At 49.5% G+C, this 12620-nt stretch overlaps 4 protein-coding genes across 4 annotated transcripts; 2 read left to right on the plus strand and 2 right to left on the minus strand.

The window, feature by feature from the left end:
* Positions 1–407: 407 nt before the first annotated feature.
* BDV38DRAFT_269176 (calcium-binding mitochondrial carrier protein) lies at positions 408–2601 on the plus strand (the record flags this gene model as incomplete). Its single annotated transcript, XM_032056915.1, has 7 exons — positions 408–537; positions 790–997; positions 1055–1668; positions 1716–1777; positions 1833–1936; positions 1988–2020; positions 2082–2601. 7 exons carry the CDS (start codon positions 408–410, stop codon positions 2599–2601), a joined length of 1671 nt encoding a protein of 556 aa, XP_031916720.1.
* Positions 2602–3272: 671 nt separating this feature from the next.
* Positions 3273–4673, minus strand: BDV38DRAFT_280148 (glutathione S-transferase family protein; the record flags this gene model as incomplete). The annotated part of the gene is made up of 5 exons (XM_032059224.1): positions 3273–3857; positions 3931–4097; positions 4155–4241; positions 4308–4476; positions 4539–4673. The coding sequence occupies 5 exons, from the start codon at positions 4671–4673 to the stop codon at positions 3273–3275; spliced, it is 1143 nt and encodes a 380-aa protein (XP_031916721.1).
* Positions 4674–5008: 335 nt separating this feature from the next.
* On the minus strand, positions 5009–8869 carry ubaA (E1 ubiquitin-activating protein ubaA). Its single transcript, XM_032053855.1, has 5 exons — positions 8515–8869; positions 8365–8453; positions 8205–8290; positions 5368–8152; positions 5009–5307 (listed from the first exon to the last, which is right to left on the minus strand). Exons 1-5 carry the CDS (start codon positions 8518–8520, stop codon positions 5169–5171), a joined length of 3105 nt encoding a protein of 1034 aa, XP_031916722.1. The 5' UTR covers positions 8521–8869; the 3' UTR covers positions 5009–5168.
* BDV38DRAFT_240136 (putative gamma-tubulin complex component GCP4) lies at positions 8870–12343 on the plus strand. Its single transcript, XM_032053856.1, has 3 exons — positions 8870–9073; positions 9130–9363; positions 9429–12343. Exon 3 carries the CDS (start codon positions 9444–9446, stop codon positions 11853–11855), a length of 2412 nt encoding a protein of 803 aa, XP_031916723.1. The 5' UTR covers positions 8870–9073; positions 9130–9363; positions 9429–9443; the 3' UTR covers positions 11856–12343.
* Positions 12344–12620: the final 277 nt, after the last annotated feature.

Below are 12620 nucleotides of genomic sequence, written 5' to 3' on the forward strand. Positions count from 1 at the left end.
CGCTTGTTTCCTTAGGTCATCAAAATATCGCATATGTAGACTGATATCATCCACATCGAGACGTCTGAGCAGGTGACCTAATGAATTTCCTAAAGGGGTATAGTTGGACTGGGCCCTCCAGTCCCGTGAGTCCGGACCGGAGTCGAGGTTTATTCCGGCGTATGTCGTAAGAGAAGCAAATCATCGCGGGTTGATTTCTCACGGCTAGCCGGAGCCCCATCAGACATACCAATGTATGCGGAACCTCTCCTCTCTTTATAAACCAGCTCCACAGATTCGATGCACAAGCTATTATTGCAGCCTACTATACTACCACCCTGTTTTGACAGGGACACCTCCGCTCTCAATCCCGTGACCCCTCCTTGAAAATAATGTCCGATAGCCGATGATAAATTTACAACCGAAAAATGGCACCCGGCGAATCCAAAGATGAACGTGACGAAAGAGTCGCAAAACTCTGGCAGAGCTTAGGTGTCCGAAAGGACGGCCGTCTTGATCTCAATGGTTTGAAAAAGGGGCTGAAAAAGATTGATCACCGTGAGCATATCATCCGCCATGATTTTGTCTCGTGCTTGCTGCGCAGCTGACTGACCCGCCTGCTCTTGGTCTGTTACCCCCACAGCCCTCAAAAATGCGGATAGCATGCTTCAGAATGTCTTGAAATCGGTTGACACCAATGGTGACGGGTATATTGACTACTCCGGTAAGATCACACGCAGTGGATCATGACTTGTCTTCCCGTCGCAACTGGCTGGACGCCAGTCTCTTTACCGACCTAATGATCATCAGAATTTCGGACCTTTGTCGATCATACCGAGCAAGGGTTATGGCAGCTTTTCCAGACCATCGATCGTAATCATAACGGTGAAATCGACAAGAACGAACTCAAAGCCGCTTTTTCCAGCGCCGACGTGACGGTATCCAGCGCTAAACTGGACGCATTCTTTGCGGACGTGGACACGAACAGCGATGGTGTCATTACTTATCCGGAGTGGAGGTGCGTGCTTCATCGGTCAAATGGACCCTGGCTATGGCTAATCCCGGTGATATATAGGGATTTCCTTCTCTTCCTGCCTGCCTACTCCAACTTACGCGCTGTCTTGTCATATTACACGGCCACGGGAAATCTAAACCCGGAAGGAGATGTCCACATCAATGATCTACAGGGTTTAGGTACAGACCACTCGTTTCCTAAGCGTTATATCTTGGCCATAAAGAACCTTTTGTACCATATTCTCCCAGTTCACGCATTGGCAGCCCTCATCCCGTCAGCTTATGCGGAAGTCGGCGGGGCACTCAACTTTGGGGTTGCGCTTGAGAATGATTCTGTATCCTTAGACGGTGACTCCGAATTGGAGTGGCTGCCTGTACCCAGGACTGTCGCCATGTGGATGTCCTTCCGATATTATGAACGAAAGTTGACAGAGAACACTCCTCAATTAGGTTATTTCATTGCCGGCGGGATTGCAGGTGCCGTATCAAGGACAGCAACGGCGCCTCTTGATAGACTTAAAGTCTATCTCATTGCCCAGACCGGTGCGAAATCAGCAGCTGTCTGTGCGGCGAAGGATGGTGCTCCGCTGCGGGCGGCAGGGAATGCATCAAAATCCCTTGCCGATGCTGTCAAGGAATTGTGGCGTGCTGGAGGCATACGGAGCTTATTTGCAGGTTCGTCGACTGAAGTTCGAAACGCAGACCCAATCTAATCGTCACAGGTAATGGGTTGAATGTGTTGAAGGTCATGCCTGAATCAGCCATTAAATTTGGAGCATATGAGGTTAGCTTATTAAGCTGTTTAAGCGGGTTTCTATCGGGGCACTAATATGTCACAGTCTGCTAAACGCGCGTTCGCTCGTCTTGAAGGTCATAACGACCCTAGACAACTTGCACCGACGTCGCAGTTCCTGTCTGGAGGGTGTGGTGGAATGGTGGCTCAGTATGTTATACTATCTTCTATGCATGGAATCATCATCTAACGAAGTGCCAGATGTTTCGTCTATCCTCTTGACACTTTGAAATTGTAAGTTGCCTAATGCATCTAGCTTTCGCGCATGTTCATCCAAGCTAATGGAGCTTGACAGTCGGATGCAATGTGAGACAGTGGAAGGTGGTCTGAAAGGCAACAAACTCATCGCAGCCACTGCCCGAAAGGTTTTGAACAAGCATGGTATACTCGGCTTCTTTCGCGGCTTGCCTCTTGGTCTTGTTGGCATGTTTCCATATGCCGCAATTGACTTGACGACTTTCGAGTACCTAAAGCGCGGATTACTCGCACGGAAAGCTCGCCTCCATCACTGCCATGAGGATGACGTCCCATTGAACAATTTTACCACGGGAGCCATCGGCGCGATAAGCGGAGGATTCAGCGCTTCCGTTGTTTATCCACTGAACGTCCTCCGAACACGACTACAGGCCCAGGGTACCATTCTCCACCCCGCAACCTATAGTAGCATTGGCGACGTCGCTCGCAAAACCATTCAGACCGAAGGCCTCCGCGGTCTCTACAAAGGAATCACTCCAAACCTTATGAAAGTTGCTCCTGCCGTGTCCATCAGCTACGTCGTGTATGAAAACTCGAAACGAATGCTTGGTCTGAGGTAAAGCAAAGAACAAACTTTACGGCCTGGGCCCAGCCCAGGGATCAATAAAGGCTCAGACTTATGCCCAGGGTCTGCTCATTCCGGCTGCTTTCTCGATCTTCCAGCTTATTTCCATTGATATTTAGAATATTTGTCAAGATACCCTTTCAAGCCATTCACTACACGGTACCCCTCTCGCTTCTGGATGGACATATCATATGATCTCCACCTTTGGCTTACTGCTTTTCTCCGATAGCGGGGAGGCCTTTACTTTACCTAGTTTTGCATAGTCTTCGAACGACTTTACTGTTTCTCGTTCCGTTTCCGGCATCGTGAGATCTACATCCGTGTTATATCACATAGCATCTCGGCCGGGCTGCATAATTGACCTCACTAGCATGGCACGGCGTCGTGCCACAAAGCATATTTACGGAGTTCTGCCCATATCGTCACTTTTTTTTTTCATTTGTATACCTATTGGATTCCCCGACTGTCCAAGTATGGGCGGCCAACTCTATATTCACATATATTTAGACCTGCGAAGGGTTTTCGGTCCATACTTTTTACTGCTGTGACATTAGAACATATATTCACTGAAATAAAAGCATAATCATTCTCATTTACAGCTCTTCGGGCACTCAAACATTAGCCATTGATATATCACACAGAAATGAATCCATTCCAATATTCGCGCTACTTCTTCACAGCAGCAGCAGTAGCCCTAACCTCCTCACCCCTTGGCAAAATATCCGGCACCGGCCCAACAGGCGTAATCGCGAACTGATTGATCTGCGTATGACTCTTTGTATAATGAAACTTGATATGCTCAAACTCTGTGGTCTCCCGGAACGCCGGAATGTCCCAATACAAATTCCTCAACCAGCGATGAATAGCAGGATACCCGGATCTGATATCACGGATATTGCACTTGAAATGCTGCACATACACAGGGTCAAATCGGACGATCGTCGTGAAAAGCCTGATATCCGCTTCGGTGAGCGCCGAACCGAAGAAGTACGGCGAGGCGTTGCTCTGGAGGTGGGCTTCGATCTTGTCGAGGGAGGAGAAGAGCGTCGTCACGTTCTTTTGGTAGGCTTCTTGGGTGGTTGCGAAACCGGACTTGTAAACGCCGTTGTTGACATCGTTGTAGATCCACTCGTTTGAGGTGTCGATCTGGCTGTGGAGGTTGGTCGGATAGAGGTCAAGAAGCTTTTGAGAAGAGTTCGAGGGGAGGAGGTCGTCGAATTCATAGTAGAGCATGCGGATTATCTCGGCGCTCTGGAATGGGGGTTCTAGGTTAGTACGAGGTTGTCTGGAGAGCTGGGCAAGTTGACGTTACCTCGTTGCTTACGATACGTTGTGTCTTCTTGTCGTATAACACTGGGACGGTGAATCGGCCTGTGTAGTCTGGGTCGTTGGCGAAGTAGATGTCCCGGAGGTGGGTGACATCAGAGTGTAATGGGTCTGGGGTTGTGTTTTCTCCGGGGAGCTTTTCGTCTGAGGTTACGAAGCGCCAACCTGGAATCGCTGGTTAGCTCACTCGTTCTTTGTGTATTAGGTTTGGAGATTCCGGACCTTTGTCGCCCAGGTGCCAGTGCACAGATGTGAAGGAGATAAAATCTTCCAGACCCTTGAGCTTCCGGGTGATCAATGTGCGATGAGCTACAGACGGTGTTAGCGATTGAAAATCTAATCGAGAACGCAAAAATAGAAGAATATATCACTCACCCCATGGGCAAGCATAGGAGACATAGAGATGGTAACGGTCCTTTTCCGGGGGGAATTCTGCGCCTGGCTCTCTGGAGATCCAATTGCGAAAGACGGAAGTCTGGCGTTTGAACTCGCCCGATTTGTCATTGCGACTGACCCAGTCGGTAATCTTATCGGCATTACTAGTCTATGGCCATAATCTCAGTAAGAAGCTAGAGGCTAATTCATGAGCAATTGGTATAAGCTTACCGCCATCCTGCGCGTTGAAGAAAGGAGGAGCTGTGCGGGGCCGACGGAGCTTCTGTAGGATGTGATGATTTTGGGTTGGGTGATAAACTGCGAGATCTGTTGGGTCCGACACAGTGCAGAGAAAATACGAGACATGGGAGGGGGAGGGGTAATATTTGAAAGGAGGTGTAGCGTTTTCAAGAATTAAGTAGCCATCGAGGACCAGAGCTATATTGCTGGAGAACCAATGGCGGGGACAGCCTATGACGTTACTAGTAGGCTCGCTGCTTACGGCGGAATCACATAACACCTGACAAAGCACTCGGCTCGGTCTAGATTCCGAGATTTGGAGCTTACATGTTCATTAGGAGATGGTTGATTAATCGAACGGTTCAACATAGATAACAATCGATGACGGAGTATCCTCCAGATTTTTCCTTTTCCTTTCTTTCTTTCTTTCTTTCTTTCTTTTTTTCATTTTCAAATTTTTTTTTTTTTTCGCATTTCCTATATGTTTATCAAAACTAGTTTACCCCGCAAAAGCACGATGGCGAACGTATACCATCTTGAAGAAGGGAAAAGTCATATATCATTGTTTATAAAGTTGAGGTACCATATTCTAGCGTTCAGGGTTTATGTAGGTCCGACACATTACTTCCTCAGCTTCACCATCACATAAGGGATCTCGACATCCTCCTCAGTCGTATCCTCAGCCGTAACTTCAAAAATGATGTTCTTTTGATGCTCCGGAACGGGCTTCTTGCTGATATGCTCCACCAACTTGCTCATCCTATATACCAACGTTAGTTAATCAATCCAGTAGAGCAGTCGGGGTTAAGAGAATACGTACGTCAATGGGAGGCGGTCCTTCACCTTCGAGGGGGGATAGAAACTGGCATACAGCAAGCTCACTCCTGAGCTGACCATGCTGATTTCCAAGCCCTTGTCAGAGAAGTGCTTGAGGAAGTCCTGCAAAGGAATATCATCCACCTCGAAGCGATCCCAGAGTTGATCAATTGTCACTTCGCCCTCCTTGCCCTGGTATTTGCCCTTGGGGCTAGGAATGGGTTCACTGAAACCGAAGAATGGAAGTGCAAGATTCACAAAGCCGTTCTTATACTGTTCAATGTCATCCTTGCCGTCGATAATCTTGTAGAACTCTAGGGCCACCAGTCCAGTAACCAGCGCGGTGGTCGTCGCAATAGCAGGAATGATCTTGCCAGCTATGAATTTAGTCTTATGGCGGTCAGCCTGAGGAATTTCATAGTTGTCGGCACGGAGGTTGCTAGCCGCCGTAATGAAGTCAATATGGTGGTTGGTATCATCATCCTTCTCAAACTCAACTGGGTTCAAGCGGAATCCAGCAAGCGACTTCGGCGATGGCAGCGAGTCAACAAGGCGTCGGATATCCTCGTTATCATCAAAAGATGAGCCCGCGTTTCCAGCGTTCGGGTCGGCCTCATTCTCATCGGCCTGGATCTTCACGCCAGACTTGGGAGAGAATTCTGGAATAATCATATTGTCGACAACCTTGCGGTAGTATTCCTTGTCTGCTCCGGGGTTTTTGATTCCATAGTTGAAAGCGTGGAGGTTCGCTCCGGCGACGATGAACCCGAGGTGAGTGGGGTTGGAGCTATCGAACTTCAAAGGTGTTGGAGCACGTTTGGGGCCGGACCAAAAAGGCTGTCCAGAAGAGGTCTTGGAATCCCGAGGGAAGTTGTACAGTAACTGCTGAATTGCATTGTTGTACTGTCCTTCAAATTGATGGCGAGCCCAGGCTATGCAATCGTCAAAAGTCAATGGCTTGTTGGCCACCAAGAAATCGTGCAGTTGCTCCAGAGTCTGCTTCTCATTGCCAGCCTGTTTGAGCGTCTGCTCAATGTAGTTTGGCTGTGAGAGATACATGTTGACAGCCTCAGGGGGTCCAACAAAGTAGGTCTGGAAAAGATCCCTGGCCCAGGCAATGGTGTGCTCAATCCGGTTGGGGAAACTCTTCAGAGTGCACATGGGGAAGGACTTCTCGGGAGGATCCTGGGAGCTGGAGTAGGACTCAGTGATATGTGGAAGGATAACTTGGGTGTTGCCCTTGGTGCCAAGAGTGCCACTCTCGAGGAGAGGCTTGCGGAAGAAGACACAACGACGATCAACGTATGTTCTGGCATCAACGTTATCCAGCGCGTTGGTAACCCCGTCCAATCTTTCCCAAAATTCCTCATTGAAGATATGCTCAGTGTCTTGCCCGACACGGTCACGCAATGCGACAATCTTGCCCTCTAGCTCGGGGTTCATGGCCTGGACAGCGGCTGAGGCACACTCACTCTTAAGCTTGCCAACATCCTTACTGCGGAATAGGAACTGACGGTTGAGGTTGCTCTTCTCGATCTGGTCCATATCGGTAACATAAATTTTGCCTTTAGGACCAGTTCCCAAACCCATCATGGCCCAGTTCTTGAGGGTCTCACATCCAATTGCGCCTGCGCCAACAAGGAACTGGGTAGTGTTGGCGATTTTGTCCTGGAACTCTTTACCAAAAACAGCAATTTGGCCATCATACCGGGTTCCAAGTGGTTTGCAGCTCTCTTCAGACCGGGTAGTGGAAGTCGGAAGCGACTCGAGCGAGTCTAGGTAAAGCCATTGCTTAACTGGGCTAAACTTTCCTGAGACAGCTTTAAGGACCTCCTGCGCTGCAACACCACCAAAGAACGCGGCCAAAGGGCTGAGATCACCGCGTGCTTGGTAACTAAGCTCCTTAATGAGCTTCTCGTCCAATTCAACCTTGTCTTCCTGGTTTGAGGCGAGGTCGTTAGAGATCTTGAGGACTTCCCGGGCATCACTCTCGTTGTGAGGGCGAGGAAGCTGGCCGTCATGGCCCTCGGCAAATTTGTGAAGTGCCTGGACACCGATGTGTAGCTGTTGCGGTCGGTCGAACTTGGCGAAATCCGAAATCATAAGCTCAGGCTGTTTGAGTTGCTCCTCCAAGGGCTGGTAGTCGACAAACTTGGGCATCTTGACCTGTGCAAAGATACCGCCAGACTGGTACGTCCCCAGGCCAGAGACATCACCAATATGGAACGTGTAAGGACCCTTAACAGTAACTTTGCGAGGGGCAGAGTTATTCAGACCATCCATGCCCTTCACCTCAGTGAATGTCACATAGTCTCCATCTTCTAAACCGTGTCGGCTCTCGTCAAGAGCGGACACTAGGCCATCCTCATCAATGCCGGCCACAATGCCGCTCACAGGTTCTTCACCTGTAGCATCACCAATGGTGAAGTTCTTTCCAAAGTCGTTAAAGAGGTAACCGAAAAGACCGAAGGTGTCGGCAATGGTGAGGTAGATGCCATTCTTGTGGCAGAAGTCTGCAATAGCAAGTTGATCCTTCAGGGGTGTGAGGGTAAGAACCACTGCCTGATAGCGCTTCAGTTGCTCCAGGTTATCTACGAGGTTGCCACCTTCGTGGACCGTGACGGGAACATATGAGTTGAGTTCGGCAACCTTAGGGGCCGTCACGTCGGCACGCGGCTTGCCGACATCTTGGGCTTGAAGGAAGAACTGGGAGGAAAGGTCTGAGATAGCAACGGGCGCGGGATCGTATAAAGTGAGAGACTTTACACCGGCAAGAGCAATGTTCTTAGCTGATAGTTGTTAGAGTCGACTGTACTGCATGCGGCCACCATCGTTACATACCGATCTCAACACCAAGGCCCTTCAGTCCGACAACAAGGACATTCGATGTACCCATGCGCTTCATAGCCTCATGTCCAAGCACATACCTGCAGGTAAAGAAGAGAATAGTCAGTATATATTTCCGTGCTGAGATATGAAGCTGGATACTAGGGGCACTCACAGCTGTCGACTGTATAAAGATTCATCGATCTCTCCCTGCTTAATCTTCTCCACAGTTTCCTGTGGGTTGTCGACCTTCATCTCGACGTCCTAGAACTTGTCAGCGGGCTAGAAGAAATTTTAGGAATGGATGGCTGATCCTGAGGCATACCGTCATGACCTTCTTTTCCGGTCGAGTTGGGGACTTGTCGGCAGACGCTCTTCGCTTTCCCAGCTTCGCAGCGTCGCGAACGGGAATTTCGGAGGTAATTGTGGCGATCTGTAAGACGAAAGCCTTGCCTTCAAGCAAGACTTTCCAACAGTGATTGACTCGAGTCTACAGCTCCCGGCACGGGCTTAGGAGGGGTAGCGGTCAAAGTACCGGGAAGGTGGCGGTGATTGTTCTCACTCTAGGATATTGTACAGAAGCCTCCGAACAGAGATGGAGGGATATGAAATAAAACGTTGAGATGCGAGACTGAAAAGCAAACGGACAGAACGACAGAGAAAGATGGGGAAAAGAGACAACGTTGTTACGATGGAAACGTCTCCTCCAGTAGCGACGTAAGAGGGACAAGCTGTCGGTGGCTGACTCAGCAGTAGAGCGCGGTGATTGGTCGTTGCCCCGCGAGCGGAAGATGACCGCCAAATTGCCAATGAACCACGAAATACACCGAGTATGAGAGCTCAATTGAGGGCGGTGACGGAAATAATAATGACGGGTACAATGGGTAAACTCTGGAGGTATCTGAAGCTTAGAATAGCTAATACTGAGCTCTAACCATAGCCCTCACCCTCTAGGACAAATCCTGCTTCCCTCCATCAATTACATACCTACGGAGATACTCTTCAACTCCGCATCCACGCGACGCGCCGCAATATCGAGCTGAACAAAGGCAGCAGCACCCTTAGCAGCTATTGAGTGTCGGCCACCGTACATGTGTCGGTACGAGCTTCTTGGACGCGGACTTTTATACTGGCAGCGTAAAAGGTCCAGCGCAGACAAAGACAGCGCTTTAAGGTGGGTTGGTCTTGCAAGATAGTTTTAGCTCCTTTATAACGCACATATCTTAACGGTTCGTGTAGAGAGCTCCAAACAGAATGCTCCACGAAATCCTTCTCTCCCTCTCCGGCCAACCGTCACCACTTTTCCAAGCCCATGCCGAAGAAGACACGGTCTCTGAGGATGCGTTTCCTCTCCTGTCACCTCCGGAGAAAGCCCTCCTCGCCTCCCTTGCCCGTCTGAGTCGACTCCACGCTAAACTACGAGCTCATACAGCTCTGATCTCTTCCTCACATCCTTCTGTCATATGTCGAGCTGCCTCAACTGCAATTAGTACACGGCACCTGGGGAATTTTCAACGAAAGGTACTCGAAGTAGAAAAATCGATTTTGGTGGAAGATAGCGGGTATGTTGGTGGTTACGGGATTGTGCCGTTGTCAACGATAGTCGGCGAATTCTCCCCCTGGACCCGACGGCTCGAATGGCTATGGGAGGTTGCCCAATTTATTCTTCCTGTTCACAAGACAGCCAACAACCAGAGTTGCACGGGCGCAGCACTGATCGATTACCTTCGGGCGGAATCACAAACCGGATATATAGACATTGGGGAGATGGCGCTGCACCTAATCAGTGCGGCTGAAACTGCTTGGATGAGACAGCTGTCGACGTGGCTACTGTATGGGAACCTTCCCGTGCTAGGCAAGGATGACTTCTTCATTCAAGAGGATAGCATGGCCGAGGGCAATCGTGTCCCGGCCGTGGCAAACTTTGTTCTCCGAACAGACTTGCAACCAAAATTTGTCTCACCGGACACAGCCTCATCTATCCTATTTATTGGGAAAACATTGAACCTTATCAGGGCAAAGCGCAGTGGCTCTACAACAGGTTCTCCAACGGGTCTCTTAACTACACCCGTCACTCTACACGGAGAACATATCGAGCACTTTGCTGAACTGAAATCACCGATATCGACCGCCAAACTATCCAATAGTATAGACTCCATTCGGTTATCATTGTCGCAAAGCATGCTCTCTAAACTGCTACCACTCCCTAAGATCCTCGAGATTCTCGCTGTCCTCCATGACTTCTTGTTGCTGAGACGCGGCGAGTTTGCGTCGGCGCTTGTATCGCATGCCGATGCTCGTTTACTTGAAAGACATCGACGACCGGGAAATCTGGCTTCCAAAGGCAAACTTGCCGAGGGCCTCCAAGGGCTTTCCATCAAAGAGGGAGATGTTGCGAATGCTTTGTCACAAGCCTTAGCTGAGCTGTATTCTTTGCAAAATGAGGAAGACCCTGTAGATGATGAGCTTGATCTTGCGAGAAGCCTCCTGCAGCTATCAATGAATGATAAAAGGAAAAGCCACTCAGTCGCGGCGACGCCTTCAGCAGGTGGGCCTGACCATGTAGCGAACATCTCAGATATCCCTTTCGATGACCTCCTTTTCCCATCTCCAACAGCTCTCTCAGCACAAGTCCACCCACCCTTGGATTTATTTCTCTCGGCTTCTGACGTTTTAATTTATTCAAAGATTCACTCCTATCTTCTGGGTATACGACGTGCGCAACTACACTTGGGAGACCTTTGGAAACACACATTCCTGCGAAAAATTCACCCATCCCCATTGGGTCCGCCCAGGAGCAACTCGCAGTTTGGCCAGAGCAAGCTCAGAGCGGGGAGGCAAAGAGATAACACCCGAACACGTCAGATGAGACCTATCTGGGCTACGTGCAGTGCTTCCCTTTTTGTATTATCAGAAATAGGCAGCTTTTTTCAAGGGGAGGTTATCAATGGCTCTTGGCAACACTTCCGGGAGTGGGTTGGAGGTGCCCCAGCCTCGTCCACTAGCTCCCGACCTGGAACTTCGTCGTCGTCAAAGAGCAAACCCAGCTATAACAGCATGGTCTCTGAGGAAACGTCTGAAACTGGATTGGACCGATCCACTCAGTTGCCAAGGGCACAGCATGATCCTGAAACATTGACGGTCGCACATCGTCGATACCTATTCACCATGGTCCAGGCACTTTTCTTGACCGACAGACCATTCACCAAAGCCCTTCGGTTCCTACTTACCAGTGTTGACCATTTTATCGCACTTGTGGTCCGTCTCGAAAGCATTCAGCGCAACATGGACTTAGAGACAGACGAAGGTGTCGTGGACTCCTTAGTCGATTACGCTGGGGAGGAGAAGGAAGTATGGCAAGCACTCAGTGCAGCGCGAGGCGAAGTTGAGACGGGAATCAAGGTTCTTGTGGCACGGCTGAAAGACATTGACGACAGCCGGTCTGGAGAAGGACGAACAATGTTTGATATGTCAAAAAGCCCACGTGGAAACTGGTCAATGTACCAGCAGAATGGAACGGGTACTGAGGCCAACATGGGTCACTATGTGCCCAGAAAGGCGGCCGGAGTGGATCGACTGCTAATGAAGTTAGACTTCGGGAACGCAAATGGAAGCATTGGGCCTGCAGCGTTTGTATCAGGTGGATATGGCAACGCGGGATACTAGGATTTTCAGCTCCCAGGAAACGAGTTATGAGAACGGTCATGTAATAATTCTTAGCATGAACTTAGGAATCTACTATTGTCATGGGGCAACATGACTGCCTAACTCCCCCACCGCCCTCCGGAGGGACTACTAACCTACGGAGTAGGGTCCGGGGAAGTCATTGCCTACGCGGCCGCTAACATTTAAGAGGGCTTGGGGGCTAGGAACAACGCTAGCGTCACTAACGCCAGTGCTGAACTCTGCCACATAACCACTGCCTATGGCAGTCGATCATACCTCCCCTGTGAGAGAAGGGGTCTACTAATGGGACTTGTAATCCCTCAAAGAAACAAAGAGAGATGAGAATGCAACTCTCTATTGACACAGTTCAAGTCTCCTAGCCATTCCTTGCGTTAGGCCCTAATAGTATTTGTTGACGTTAACCTTCACTGAGCCTACCTAGTAGGTTTGGACTAGGCGGGATTTGGTTTAGCCCCTGCAGACTTGACACCTGCCGGATCCGATCAAAAAGCTTCATGTTTATTTTACTTCTTTCGTCTCTGCAAGCCATTGAGGCTCAACTCAGGGATGGGACTCAAACATCTTACCGTTGTACCTTTCTAAAGTCAGTTTACTTTCTCTCATCAAGACTAACCAAGCTTGTCCATTTGGCCGGATGAAGGTGTGACTATACAACATATTATCTCTGAAACCTGGGGCGAAGTCGGAGCAGCTAAGGAGCAGCACTTTGGTTCAAAAGATATGAAAGATTCCCTGGACCTTTAA

Source organism: Aspergillus pseudotamarii (assembly GCF_009193445.1).
Source record: "Aspergillus pseudotamarii strain CBS 117625 unplaced genomic scaffold BDV38scaffold_11, whole genome shotgun sequence".
In the NCBI taxonomy this organism is placed as follows: domain Eukaryota; kingdom Fungi; phylum Ascomycota; class Eurotiomycetes; order Eurotiales; family Aspergillaceae; genus Aspergillus; species Aspergillus pseudotamarii.

Bases quoted from the DNA above. Each gene is read 5' to 3' on its own strand.
- ubaA (XM_032053855.1), bottom strand. The intron at 8,153-8,204 runs GTATGTAACGAT...AACAACTATCAG, and splicing joins GGGCCTTGGTGTTGAGATCG to CTAAGAACATTGCTCTTGCC. The intron at 5,308-5,367 runs GTACGTATTCTC...GTTGGTATATAG, and splicing joins AAGGACCGCCTCCCATTGAC to GATGAGCAAGTTGGTGGAGC.
- BDV38DRAFT_240136 (XM_032053856.1), top strand. From the start codon at position 9,444: ATGCTCCACGAAATCCTTCTCTCCCTCTCCGGCCAACCGTCACCACTT.